This window comes from Diaporthe citri (assembly GCF_014595645.1).
Source record: "Diaporthe citri strain NFHF-8-4 chromosome Unknown scaffold_4, whole genome shotgun sequence".
Taxonomy (NCBI): domain Eukaryota; kingdom Fungi; phylum Ascomycota; class Sordariomycetes; order Diaporthales; family Diaporthaceae; genus Diaporthe; species Diaporthe citri.
The window spans coordinates 4,271,521-4,285,257 of NW_025064849.1; the positions used below are offsets into that span (position 1 = coordinate 4,271,521).

The 13,737-nt window shown below is 17.2% G+C and overlaps 1 protein-coding gene across 1 annotated transcript; it reads right to left on the reverse strand.

The window, feature by feature from the left end:
- Positions 1-136: 136 nt before the first annotated feature.
- Positions 137-616, reverse strand: INS49_010321 (uncharacterized protein; the record flags this gene model as incomplete). Its single annotated transcript, XM_043171047.1, has 1 exon — positions 137-616. One exon carries the CDS (start codon positions 614-616, stop codon positions 137-139), a length of 480 nt encoding a protein of 159 aa, XP_043025612.1.
- Between the last annotated feature and the right edge of the window lie 13,121 nt (positions 617-13,737).

Consider the following 13,737-nt stretch of genomic DNA (forward strand, 5'->3'; position numbering starts at 1 on the left):
AAGTCTCCAAACGTCTCCTCGCAGACGTCACAGGGAAGAAGAAGCTGAATTGGGTATTTAGTCAGTAAGATAATCAGAAAGCTTCGGTCGAAGGCAATCAGGTAGGTCCAAGAAGCCTACACATACCCTTGGACGGTTATTTGACAAGTCCGCCGCCTTGGCCACCAGTCAGATTCGTGCGAACAATGTAGAAGCCCATCAGGCCCTCCGAGTCGTCTCCAAGGTTTGAACCAGAGGTGTACTCCAATACCTCCTGTCTGAGCTCTTCAAACCCTCGCGGCACGGGCTCTGGGAGGATGGCGGTCGTGATGAGAAGCTGAGAATGAACGAAGGCGTAACTGTATGTCACGAAGACCCAGGACGATGTTTGGGACATGACAAACGGGACGACCACGAAGATGCCGCTGCTGTCTTTGGCGTCGCCTCTCATGGCGACCAACCTTTTGCGGAGTACATTCGAGGCCTTGTCTGAGGGGGCCCCCCTGTCGTCAAAAGGGTATTGTGGAGGAGTTGTACCGATGTCCGACCCCTTGTAGTCGCCTTTCTCTGCGAGGTAGTTGTCGAGGGTCTCCGGACGGACTCTGAAGCCCCGGAGAGCCGTGATCATGACAGACATGATGTGGTTTGTACCGGGTGTGCTGTGTGACGTATATGGACTAATTGTATGGTGAGTATGAAGCAGAGTATGAGTTGATTGCGAGCGATGTTCTGTCAGAGCTTGTGCGCGTTTCTGTCTTTTGAAAATGTTGATCTTTGGTGGAAGACGGTGGAATGCGTGGCTAGCACAGGTAGCCTCAATGCATCTTGCTGTACGTGAGAAGGCGCGGCTGCCGAATCTGCCATTCTGATATTTTCAGCAGGTTGTAGGTCAAGCCTGCCTTTCCGAAAAGGCCCCCCATGGTGTTGGACCACCCTGCTTGGAGTATACCTGATGACCTCAGAGTTGGAAAGGCTAACTATTAGTAGGTCTCTCGTACGTATGATAATCGTATGGGAAGCAATCATATATTAGTATTGTTCTGTTTAAGTTCTAAAAGGCTATATACCTTAAAAGGGATAATTAAAGTAGCCTTTTAAGTATAAGGGTTATACTTATTAATATTTATAGTTTTTCTCTTCTTTTAATAAGTATATATAATTCTTATTATAATTAATTTAAAATTATAATTTATTATATATTATATATATATAATCTTTATTATAAGAAAGCATTATTAAAAAGGCTTAAAATTATAATTTATAAGTTTTAAAGTAAATTTTAATAATTTTTATTATTATATTATTTTTTAAACTTATAATCTTTATTATTATATTATTCTTTAAATATTATATTTATTATTTTTAATATTTAGCTTTTAAGATTGCTTTTTTATAAAGATTATTAACTTTTATATAAAAGCCTTAATTTTAAATTTTTTTTTATAAGGAAAGTTAATATTTATAAAGTTAATATTAAATCTTTTAGCTTATATTTATTTTTATTATATATCTTTATAATATAAATATTATTATTTTTATTTTTATTTTTATTATTAAAATGTACTTAATATTGCTTTAAATTAATTTTTTTAGCTATTTTTTATTTTCTTAAAATTAAGCATTATAAGTAGCTTAATTATTTATTAAGTTCTTTTTTTACTTTTTATTATTTTTTTTAATTTTCTTAATAATTATCTTTTACTTAAATTACTTAAATAATAATATATATTTCTTAATAAATCCTTTTATATATAAGCCTTATATATGCTTATTAATAATTTAATGCAAAAAGTTTTAAACTTAAGTTAATATAATAATTTAATTCTTTAATAGCTAAATTTTTTTAGTTTAATATATATAAAAAATATTTAAAATTAAAATTCCTATTAAGTTATTTATTGCAAAAATTATAATAATTTAATATTTAAGATAATAATTACTTTAATAGTTTTTATTATTAAAAATGCTATATAGTTTTATATTAAAAGTTTTAATGCTTTTAATATAAATATATAGCTTTTTAATTATATTATTAAAAGATATTTACTTATTTTAATATTAAAAGTTATTAATAATTTAAATAATAATTATTATAATAATATTATTTAAGAAAAGTATTTTAGCTTAAGTTATAGCTATAGCCTTTAGCTTATTAATTTTAATAATTTTATAAAAGTTAACTTTAATAAGTAGCTTATTTTTTTTAATGCTTAATATAAAAGTAAAGTTAAAGGCAATCTTTATAATCTTTATTAAAATTTTATTAGCTTACTTTTAATTATCTTTATTATTAATAATAATTAAATTATTATTAATATTAAGTAAATAAAAGTTATTATTATTAATATTTTTATTAATATTTATTAAATAAGTAAGTAAATAAAAGTTATTATTATTAATATCTTTATTAATATTTATTAAATAAGTGTTATTAATAATAATTTTATTATAAGAATTAATAAAATTAATAAGCTTATCTTTATTTTTATTAATTAAGGTAATTTTAGCTCTTTTTATAGCCTTAATAATAATTCTAATTTTTATTTTATTGCTTATTAGGAATATAGTTATAATGTTTGTTTTATTAATTAAGGTTATAATTATGATGTTTATTTTATTAATTGGGGTTGTAATTATAATATTTATAAGGGAATTTTAATTTTATTTAAGGGTTGCAGTAGGGCTACTTTTAATAGTAATTATATTAATGGTAATTATGGCAATAATTGTATTAAGTATATCCTTAACGTGGGTAGTAAATATAATGTTTGCTGGATAATTTTGCTTATTATTATTATTTTTATAAGGCATGTTAATAAAAGTATTAAATAACTTTTATAAGTTATTATTAATATTCTTTATTATAATAAAAAGAAAAAGATTTTATAGGAATTTAATAATTAAAATAAATATTTATAATATAAAACTTTATAATTATTATATAATAATTATTAGTTTATTCTTTAGTTATAAGAAAAGTTAATAAGTTATAAATAAATTTAATAAAAGTTAATTTTAATATTATTATTAATAAATAGTAGTAAAAGGTAATAATAATAATAAGATTAACTTTAAAATAATGATTATTAATAATATTAATAATTATAAGGTTATCTTTATATATAATAAGGTATTAAGAAGGTTTTAATTAAAGTATGGAAGGTTAAAGTTTATATTAAGGGTTTGAGTTTGGTATAAGGTTTTGCAGCTAGCAATGGCGAGGTTAAAAGGAAAAGGTGCTAGCAGTAAGTTGCTCCTTTCTTAGCAAAAAGGGGTTACTTTAAGTTTTTTAATTAACTTATTTATTTATATATAAAGCTTATTATTATTAATAAGCTTTTATAATGCAATGTTTAAAGTTAGTTTTATTATTATATTAGCAAGGTTATTTTTCCTATTTATTTACCTTACTTTAATAATTTCTCTTATTTTATATAACTTTTATAATAATATAATATTAATTATAAGGCATTTTTTCTTTATTATTCTTAGCTTTATAAGGTATTTATATAAGTTATATAAGTTTATATAAATAATTAAAGGTATATTTAATAATAAGAGTTATTTTATAGCTATTTTAATTATTATAATTAGGAAGATTTTAATATTTACTTTATTTATTATATTATAAATTTTGCTTATTAATATATTTTAAATAATATATTTATACTTTATTAATAATTAATAGAGAATATTACTTATTATTATAAATTCTTTGGTTTTTTTATAAGTTTTATTTATAAGGATGATAATATATTTAAGTTAAGATATTAAATCTTAGTTATTTGCGAATAATTTATTTATAAATATAAAAAGTTTTATTATTTTAAGATTTAAGGGTATATATTTAATTCCTTGCATAGCATTATTTATTTATTATAATAATTATATATTTAAGCTTTTATAATTTTCTACCTTTAAGTTTTATATTTATATAGCTATTAAAAAATTATATAAAGCTTTTAATTAATAAATTAAAGCTATATATGCTTTATAAGCTTTTTATTTAAGGTATTTTTAAGGAGTATTTTTAATTATTATATTAATAATTGCAAGTTTATTAATTTATTTTTTTTAATAAATAGTAATTAAGCTAATGGTATTTATAATTATATAAGCTTTATTATAATTTATTAAGTTTTTAAGTATTAGCTTTTATTTTAATTTTCCTTGCAATTTTATAACTTTTATCTTAATTTCCTCCTTATTTTAAAATTTTAATATAAATAAAATTAATATATTATTTATTTGCATGCTTATTATTTTAAAAAATTATATGGGCTTTATAATTATTAAGTAAGAATTATATATAAAGTAGTTTATTTTAAGCTTTTATTAATAATATTTTTAATATATATTAAATTAATAAATATTAAATTTTGCTATGTTATATAAAGGTTAAATGATATAAATGATTATATTTAAAGGGTATTTATTTTTTAATTTTTTTAATAGCTTTATAAGAATTATTTTATATAGTTTTAACTTTGCTTAAGGGTAGGCTTAAGTAATATCTTAAAGTATAAGAATTATGCCTTTTTTTTAAATTAATAAAGGGGTAAATATAAGGATTATTTATTAACTTATTTTTTAAATAATTAAGCTTTATATTAGGATTAATTCCTTTTTATTATTATTATAACCTTAAATAATAAATTAAGATTTTTTATATAGTTTTATGGTTTTGCCTTTTATCTTTTATATTATGTAAAACTTAAAAAAATGATATTTATTATATTGTTTTGTTAATTATTTCTTAATTTAAAAGATATTTTTAATAATAAAGTTATTAATTTTTATTTTATTAAACTCTTTAAATAGTAAGCTTAATATTATAATAATTCCGTTTTATCTTAATTTAATTACTAAGTTATAATTTTTATTTTCTTTTTTTAAAATATATAATATAATAATGCAATCTTTTATTTTTAATAATAATAGTTGCATAATAAATTATATTTAAGGTTTTATAATTAGGTTTTTTGCTTATAAGGGTTGTATTTCCTTATTATTATTTTAATAGTATGATTAAATAATTGTTAATTTAAATATTACGGCTTTATTTAATATATTTAAGGTTATATTATAGCTATTTATAATAATAACCTTATATAAATTTTTTTATCCTTTTCTTTCTCTTTATATGCAAACTTTGCATTATAGTAAATATTTTATGCTAAAAATAAGTTTAACCTTAGTATTTAATATATTTTATACTTATTATTTAGCTATAGTTTTTTATAACATCTTTATAATTTTTAAAATAACCTTTGCTTACTTTTATATTAATAATAATAATAATAATTTATATAATACTTATAAGTAAGCATTAAAAACTAAGAGCATAAAGATTAATTTATTTAGTTTAATAATATTATTAATAGCTTTTATAATTATTTATAAAATAATATTATTATTTATATTATTATATAATTTAATATATAGAATTTTATATATTTATTTAAGGGCTTAATAATATTTCTTAACTTTCTTAATAAATTAATATATCTTTATGGGAACTTATTTACATTTAATTTTCATTATTTATGCCTTTAAATGAAATTTTAAGGATATAAAGTTTATTTCTATATTATATTTAATGATATTTAATAATTCTTAGTATATATTAATTTAAAGCATTTGCAGTATTTATTATGTAATCTTTATAAATATAAATTTTAAGAATTTCGCTCCTTAAAAAATAATAGCTTAGTTTATAATGTAAAGAACTAAGCGTTTGCTTAAATATATTATATTAATTAAGATTTCATAATTAAATTTATAATTATTATATAATATAAACTTAAAACGCCTAAGCATAAATTTATTTATTTAATAATAATAATATATCTTCTTAATCTTTATTATTGCTTATTTATTAATATTTAAATTACCGGCTTTTTTAAGCATTTAGCATAATTAATTTATTAATAAGTATTTAAAGCAATAATAAAGTCTCCTTATTTTTATCTTTAAAAAGAAATATATAGCATTAATAATTTAGTTTAAGAAAAACTATAAGTAATTTTATTTTTTAAATATTAATATAATAATTATATCGTTAAAGGAAACCATTTTATTTATAATATTATTATAATATACTAAAAACGAGCCACCCAAACAATGGGGAATAGGTTCTACTAAACCCTCTTAAGGGTAACTTAAGAAGGAGCTTTAATATAATAAAGAGGGAAGATAAAAATAAAAGGGAACTAAAGAAAGAAAAAAGATAAATATTTTAAAAATTCTTAAAAATAAGAAAAGCTTAATTAAAGCACTAAATATATATAAAAAGAAAAGAGTTAATTTCTTAAAAGAATGTTTAAAATAAGCATAAAAGCTAGCTTTTTATAATTAATTAAAATTTAATATAATATTATTTCTTACGTAATTCCTTATATTTATTAACATACCCCTTTTTAAGTACTTTATAATAAGTATTGCAAAGATTATTAAAATAAAACTTTATTATTTTTAATTAAGCTTATAGGTTTTAAAATTTATTTCGCTATAATCCTAATTATTATTGCTATTTTTAATTCCTTACTTATTTATCTTATTATAGCTTTTATTCTTTTATAAAAGCTTTAAATATTCTTAAAACCTACTTAATAATATATTTGCTAATTATATTTTCTTAATTATTAAAGTTTACTTTAATAGCTAATATTAACATAGTTATTAAAAATTTAAATACCTTTATAAAATAAAAAGTAAATTTTTTTTTTTTTTAATTATTGCATTAAGCATAGCATATTAGCTTTACTAACTTTTGCTTTTACTTTTTGCAAAGCTTTCGCTTTTGCTTTTACTTTTTATAATATTTTTACTTTTAATATTTATGCTTTGCATTTAATTACTTAATTAGCTTACTTATAAGCCTTTTAAATTATTTTTAAGTAAACTTTATTATTATTTTAATTATTTTAAATTAATTAATATACTTTAAGTTTTATTTATATTTATTATTAAAATAAATAAGTAAAAAAGATTTTTATATATATTAAAATAAGCATTTCTTATTAATTTTAAAATATTTTATAATATAATATTTAAGCTAAAGGCTTATTTAATTAAAGTTATGCTTAGCTAATTTTAAGCTATTTAAAAGTTTATATCTTGCTATATATTAAACATTTAAAATTAAGTTATTAAATTAATTTATATTAAAGATATTATTTCCTTTATGCCCTTTTTATAATTAATAGCAATCTTAATATATTATAATTTAAATAGCTGCTGCTAAATAATATCCCTTTATAATAAAAGCCTACTTCTTGCTTTAATTACTTTTATACTATTAATCTTAATAAAGGGAATTAATATAGGTATTTAAATAGCTTTACTAATCCTGTTAAGCTTTAATTAAATAGCAAATATTTAAGTGGTAATGCTAATAATAGCTTTAGGCATTTTATAATATATAATTTTAATTAAAAAAGCCTTAACTTAATCCTATACCTTTTAATTATTCTTTTCTTAATTTTCCTTAAAGTAATTTTTAATAAACTTAGCAATATACTATTTATAAAATACTTTATTAATTTATTTTAATCTTAATATAAACTTTTTATTAAAATCTTATATTTTATCTTTTAAGGTAATTATTAAATATTTATAAATAAATGCTTTAACATCCTTATTTATTTTACTCTTTTTATTTCTTAATATAAAACTATTTTATAATAAGTAGTAATTTTTTATTTTATTAAAAATTACTATTATTTAATAATTAAATATATAAATAAATATAATAATAAATTTATAATCTTTTATTAATTTATATTATTAATATTTCTTAAGTAAGGTATTATTATAATATAAAGGTTTTTTAAGTAAGAATATAATATTTTAAAAGTTAAAAAGTTATTAAATTATAAGGGCTATAATATACTAAGTTTTTAATTCTTTATATTTATAAAGCATTCCTTTTATATTAAAGAAATTAAGGGTAAGGAAGGCTTAATATTATTTTATTAAATTTATTAACTTAGCTAATTTTCTTAGCTTAAGGTAAAGATTAATGCTTAGGAAATATTCTTATATTATCTTTATAAGCTTATTATTAAATGCTATTTATTTTATATTAAAGAATAATAGTTAATTAAGGGTTTAGGATTGCTAAATATTATTTAAGCAAACCTTATTTATAATAATTTTTATTTTAAAGAAATCTTTAAAAAAATTAATATTTACTTTTTAAGCAAAATTTTATTAATTTTAAATATTTATAATATTTAGAAATTATAATGCTTTGCTAAGTAAGTTTTTAAAGTTATTAAAGTAAGGAAGTTTTAAAATTGTTAATATTAAATTATTCTTTTTTAAATTAATAAGCTTAATTATTAAAATTAAGGCATTAAGATTTTAAGGTATTTTATAATATAAGGGTAATTAAAAGCGCTTTTTTACCTTATCTTTTTAATTAAAAGATATCTTAGCTTTTAATTATAAAGAAAAAAGGTAAAGAAAATAAATAATAAAATAAAGAATAAATAATAAAAGTTAAGTAATAAAAAGAGAAAGTATAGCAATAAAAAAAGCCTTGCACCCTTAAGGATTATTATATAGGTAATTAAGGTAAAGAGGGTTAGAAATAAGAAAGAAATGTAATTAATATTTAGCTATAACTTAAAGTAGCTTTTATAAATAACTATTATTTATCCTTAAATAAAAATTAAGTAAGGGAAAAGATTAATATATTAAAAATATATTATTATTAAAATAATTAAATAATAACCAACCTTTAACTTTTAATTAATAATAATATAAAGATAAAAAAAAGAAAAAGAAGAAAGAAAAAGAAAGAGAGCTTAGCTATAAATAAATAAGTATAGCAGTATATATAAGCTAAAATAATAAAAGCTAATAACTTATTACCTTTAAATTAAATAATTACATTAATTAAAAGAAAGAAGCAATAAAAAGGCTTATAAGTTATTATTAAAAGCTATTAATTTATTATTTTATTAATAATTAAAATAAAAGGGTATATAATCTTTTATTTTTTTTAAATAATAGCTAATTATAAAGTACTCCCCTTTTAATTTATAAATTTATTAAATATAAATTAAAATAAATTACTTAGCTAAAATTTCTTTATAATAAAAAAATAAACAACTTTTTTATAAGCAAGGAATTAAAAATAAATAATTCCTTTTTAGTAAAAAATTAACCTTAATTAAAAGCAAAGTAATAAATCACTTTTTTTAATAATAAGGTAGTTTATTATTAACATTGCTTACCTTCTCTTATTATAGTAACTTTATATATATAAATTTCCTTTTCTCCCTTAAGTTTTTTCTTTTTCCTTTCTTTTTTTAATATTTTCTTAACTTTAATTAGCTTTTAAATTAAGCTAAAATTAAAATAAAATACCATAATCCTCTTATCTTTAAATATCTTTTTATAATAACATTTTTATTATTAAACCCTTCTTAATTAAAGTTAAGAAGTTTAATATAAAAGGATTTCCTTTTTTCTTTTTAAGCTATTTATTATAACCTATAAGCTAAGCAAATTTTAATTAAGGGCATTTATACTTCCTTTAAGCTAAAAGGCATCTTTAATAAAGATTAATTTATTAAGACTATCCTTTATAATGCTTTTATAAAAAGCATTTATATATATAAGATTATTAATATTAAATAAAATTAATATCTTACTTAGCAATTTACTAATTTTACCTTTAAAAAAGTAATTAAGGAATTATTTAATAAATTTCTTAATAAGCTATAAAAAGAATAGTTTTTAAATAATATTAAGAATTTAATTAAAAGCTATATAAATATTATTATTATTAAGAAAAGTAATAAGGCTTTTTATAAAAAGTATATAATAGCAATATATAATTACTTTAATTACTATCATTAAATAGCTCTGCTTATAGCCTTTTATAGCCATTAAAACGCTTCTCCTTATAAGTATTACCTAAAGCGCATAAATTATAACTTTTCTTTAATTATAAATAAAAACATTTTTATTATAATTCTCTTCTTTAATTACCACTTTTTATATAATTTTTATAATAATGCTTATATTAACTATATTTATTATATTAATAAATTTAATTATACCTTTAATAAATATAATAATATAAAAAAAGTATAAAAGGCTATAATAGTTAAGTAAGTAAAGTTTAAGGATATGCTTAGCTTTATAATTACTATTAATAAGATAGCATAGCTTAAAGAAATAATTAGCTTTAATATTATTTAAAATAAGGAGGCTAGCATTATTTAAAATTAATAATTATAACCCTATAATATAAAATTCTTATTATATTAATTATAAAAGTAAGCTTTTAATAAGATATAAATAATAATTAAGATAAAAGGAAAAAGGGAAAAATAAATTAAGTTATTAAAAGAAAAAGAAAGTTTTTAATCTTAGCAAGAAAATAATAAATAAGTATATAATAAATTTTATAATGCGTTTTTTAAAAATATAATATTTTATATTTAAACCTAAGGCTAAATTTAATTAAGTAAATAAATATATATAAAAAAAAAAATTCCATATTATAATAAATATATGTATATATATATATAAGAAAAGATAACCCCCCCCCCCTTAAATAAATACTTAAGCTAAGATTTAAAAGTATCGCTAAGCTAGTTATATTAAGAATATTAAGGGTTATTTAATTAAAGCAAAGGAATATTAATAAATTATAAAGGCTTATTTCTTAAGTTTCTTTATTTTATATATAAGCATATTATAAGTTTAACATTTTAAATATTAAAGTTTAAAAAATTTAATAAATTTAAGGTTATAAATAATTAATATACTTAGGTAATAAATAAAGATATATTTAATTAATCTTAATAATAATTAAAGTTAAGGTTATTTAAGATAAAGTTAAATAAATTAAAATTTATTAAAATATTTAAAAAGGGGTTATTATTTATAATATCCATAAGGTTGGTTTCCTAAAGCAAATAAGATTTAGGTTCTTATATCTTAAAATAGTTAATAAATCTTTTTAATTATTTTAGTAAAAATATACCTAAAAGGTAAATATTATTAAGTATTTAAAGTTTATAAATATTATTATAATAAATCTTATAAATAATAAAAGAATTAAATTAATAATAAGTTAATTTTTAAAATAAGGAATAATTAGCTTTTCTTTACTTATTAATAAGCAAAACTAAGTTATTTTTTTTAAAGAAATAAGTTAAGGAAAACCATAATATATATCTTATTATATAACTTTCTTTTTATAGTTTAAAATTAATTTAATTATTGCTTTTATATCCTATAAGAAATTAAAGAGTAATTAAAGCTAAAAATTAAAAGCATTTTAAGTAAATATATTTAAAGTTTAGGTTTAAATATATTATATAAGAATAATAATCTTAATTAAAATAATTAATTTAAAGCTATAAAAAAGATAAAAGGGACTTTTTTTATAAAATTTCTTAAGTAAAGTTTAATTAATAAAAAGGGCATAAAGTAAGATTTATACTTAGCCTTTAATCCCTTTATTAAGCATTTTCCTAATAGTAATAATAATAATAAAATATTTATATTTAATAATATTATTAGCATAAGGGTTATATATTAAGATTATAATCTTCTTAACTTTAATTATTAAGAAATATTAAGCAAATTAACTTATATTTTCTTATTCCTTATTTATTATTACCTTTATTAAAAGCCCTTATTTAAAAAGGAATTTTTAAATAAAGAACTTTTTAATACTTTTTAAGTTAGCTACCTTAAAAAGCATAGCTTTAACTTATTTTATTAAATTATATTATCCTTTAATTAGCTTATTATATTCTTAATTAAAAGGTAAATATTAAATATTAATATAAATCTTAATAAATAGTTAATTTAGCATAATTAAAATAATTTTATTATTATAAATTTAAATATTTTATTTATTATAATAAGAATAGTTAGCAATAGCCTTTTTAATATTAATATATATTTCTTTTTAATAATATATAGCTTAAATTTAAAAATAAGTAATATCCCTTTTATAATGCTTAAAAAGAGCATAATAGTTCTTAATAATTTCCTATCTTTAATTAAAATTATTAATAACTTATTATTATAATAAATCCTTTTTAAGTTATTTTTAAAAAGTTTTTTTATAAATAAAAAAATAATAAGCCTTTTTATAAAAGAATAATTATTGCTATAATATTAGGTTTTTAAAATAAATTTTATAATAAAGGTATTAAGCAATCTTAAGTAATTCTTTTAATTAAAAATAACTATTAAGTAATAATAATTCTTAATTAAATAATTAAAGTTAAGATAATTAATTAAGGAAAGCATTATATTAATTCTTAATATCTCCTTTAAATTTATAATTTACTTTATTTAATAGCCCTAGTGGCTTTTTAAAAAGTATATTTATAATAATATTCTTAAAATCTTTAATATAATAAATAATGAAATTATATATCTTAATTATAGCTAGCTACCTTATAATATAAGTACTTAATATATTTAAAGCAAATCCCTTTAATTATTAAACTAAGATATTTAAATTTATCTTTAAGATAAAATAAATACTATAAATATAAAAGCATAAATACTTAATTATATATAAGATAGCTTTACATTTTTATTTTATTATATTATATAGCTTTTTAGCTTTTATTTAAATATTACTTTTATATTAAACTAGGTATTATAATTTATTTTTAATTTATATAAAGTATATACCTTATTTCTTAAGATTTATATTTATTATAAAAATAATTTCATTATTAAAATAGTTAATATTAACTAAGTATGGCTTTAAAGTAATTATAGCTTTAAGAGCATTTATAGCTTTTTAATAATTTAAAGTTTATTAATAAGGCATACTTTTCTTTAAAAGGTTAAATAATAGCTTAATAATAATTTTATAAAAAGGCATTTATGCTTTATAAAAGTTTAATATGCTTAAAAAGGATTTAAGCTTAATTATATTCTTATAAATATTCTATTTATTGATTTTAATAATCTTCTTATTTAATAAAAATTAATTAAGTATTTTATAAGTATAGCTAATAATATTAACTTATTACTTATATTATTTTAATTTAATAGCATTAATTACCTCTTTAGCTAGCTTAAAATTATAAAGAATATTATTAAGATTCTTAATATACTTAGCTATATATTTTTAAACCTTTAATAAGGTAAATACTTCTTTATTTTTATAGTTTATTTTTAAACCCTTAATTATAATATTATTAAGAAAGGGTTTGCATATTATAAGAATTAAGTTATAAAAGATTTAAATTATATATTATATAAATTAAGCAATAAAATTCATAGCTTTTATAAATAAGCTATATTATTAAAATAATTTAATTAAAGTAAAAAAAATTATAATATCTTAACTTTTCTTATTTAGCTTAATTTAATTATATCTTAAGAAAAAGTTAAAAAGGAATAATATTTTATATATTATAAACTTCTTAGCAAACTTATTTATTAATAGCGGGATAAAGGCATCTTTAATTATAACTTTATTAACTTTTAAGATATTATTAATAAATTAATAACTAAAGTCCTTTTTTTCCATAAGAAATTATTAATTCTTATAAGCAATATAAAATTCCTTAATAACTTTATTAGCTTATTAATCCTTAAGCATTTTAATAGCTATTTCCCTTAAGGCTTTTAAAAGTTAAATTATCTTTACTTAATATGCTTTATAAGAAATTATTTAAATAAATTATAATGGCGCTATATTAATATTAATTTAAGTAATATAAGATTAATTCTATATTAAAAATTTCTCTTAAT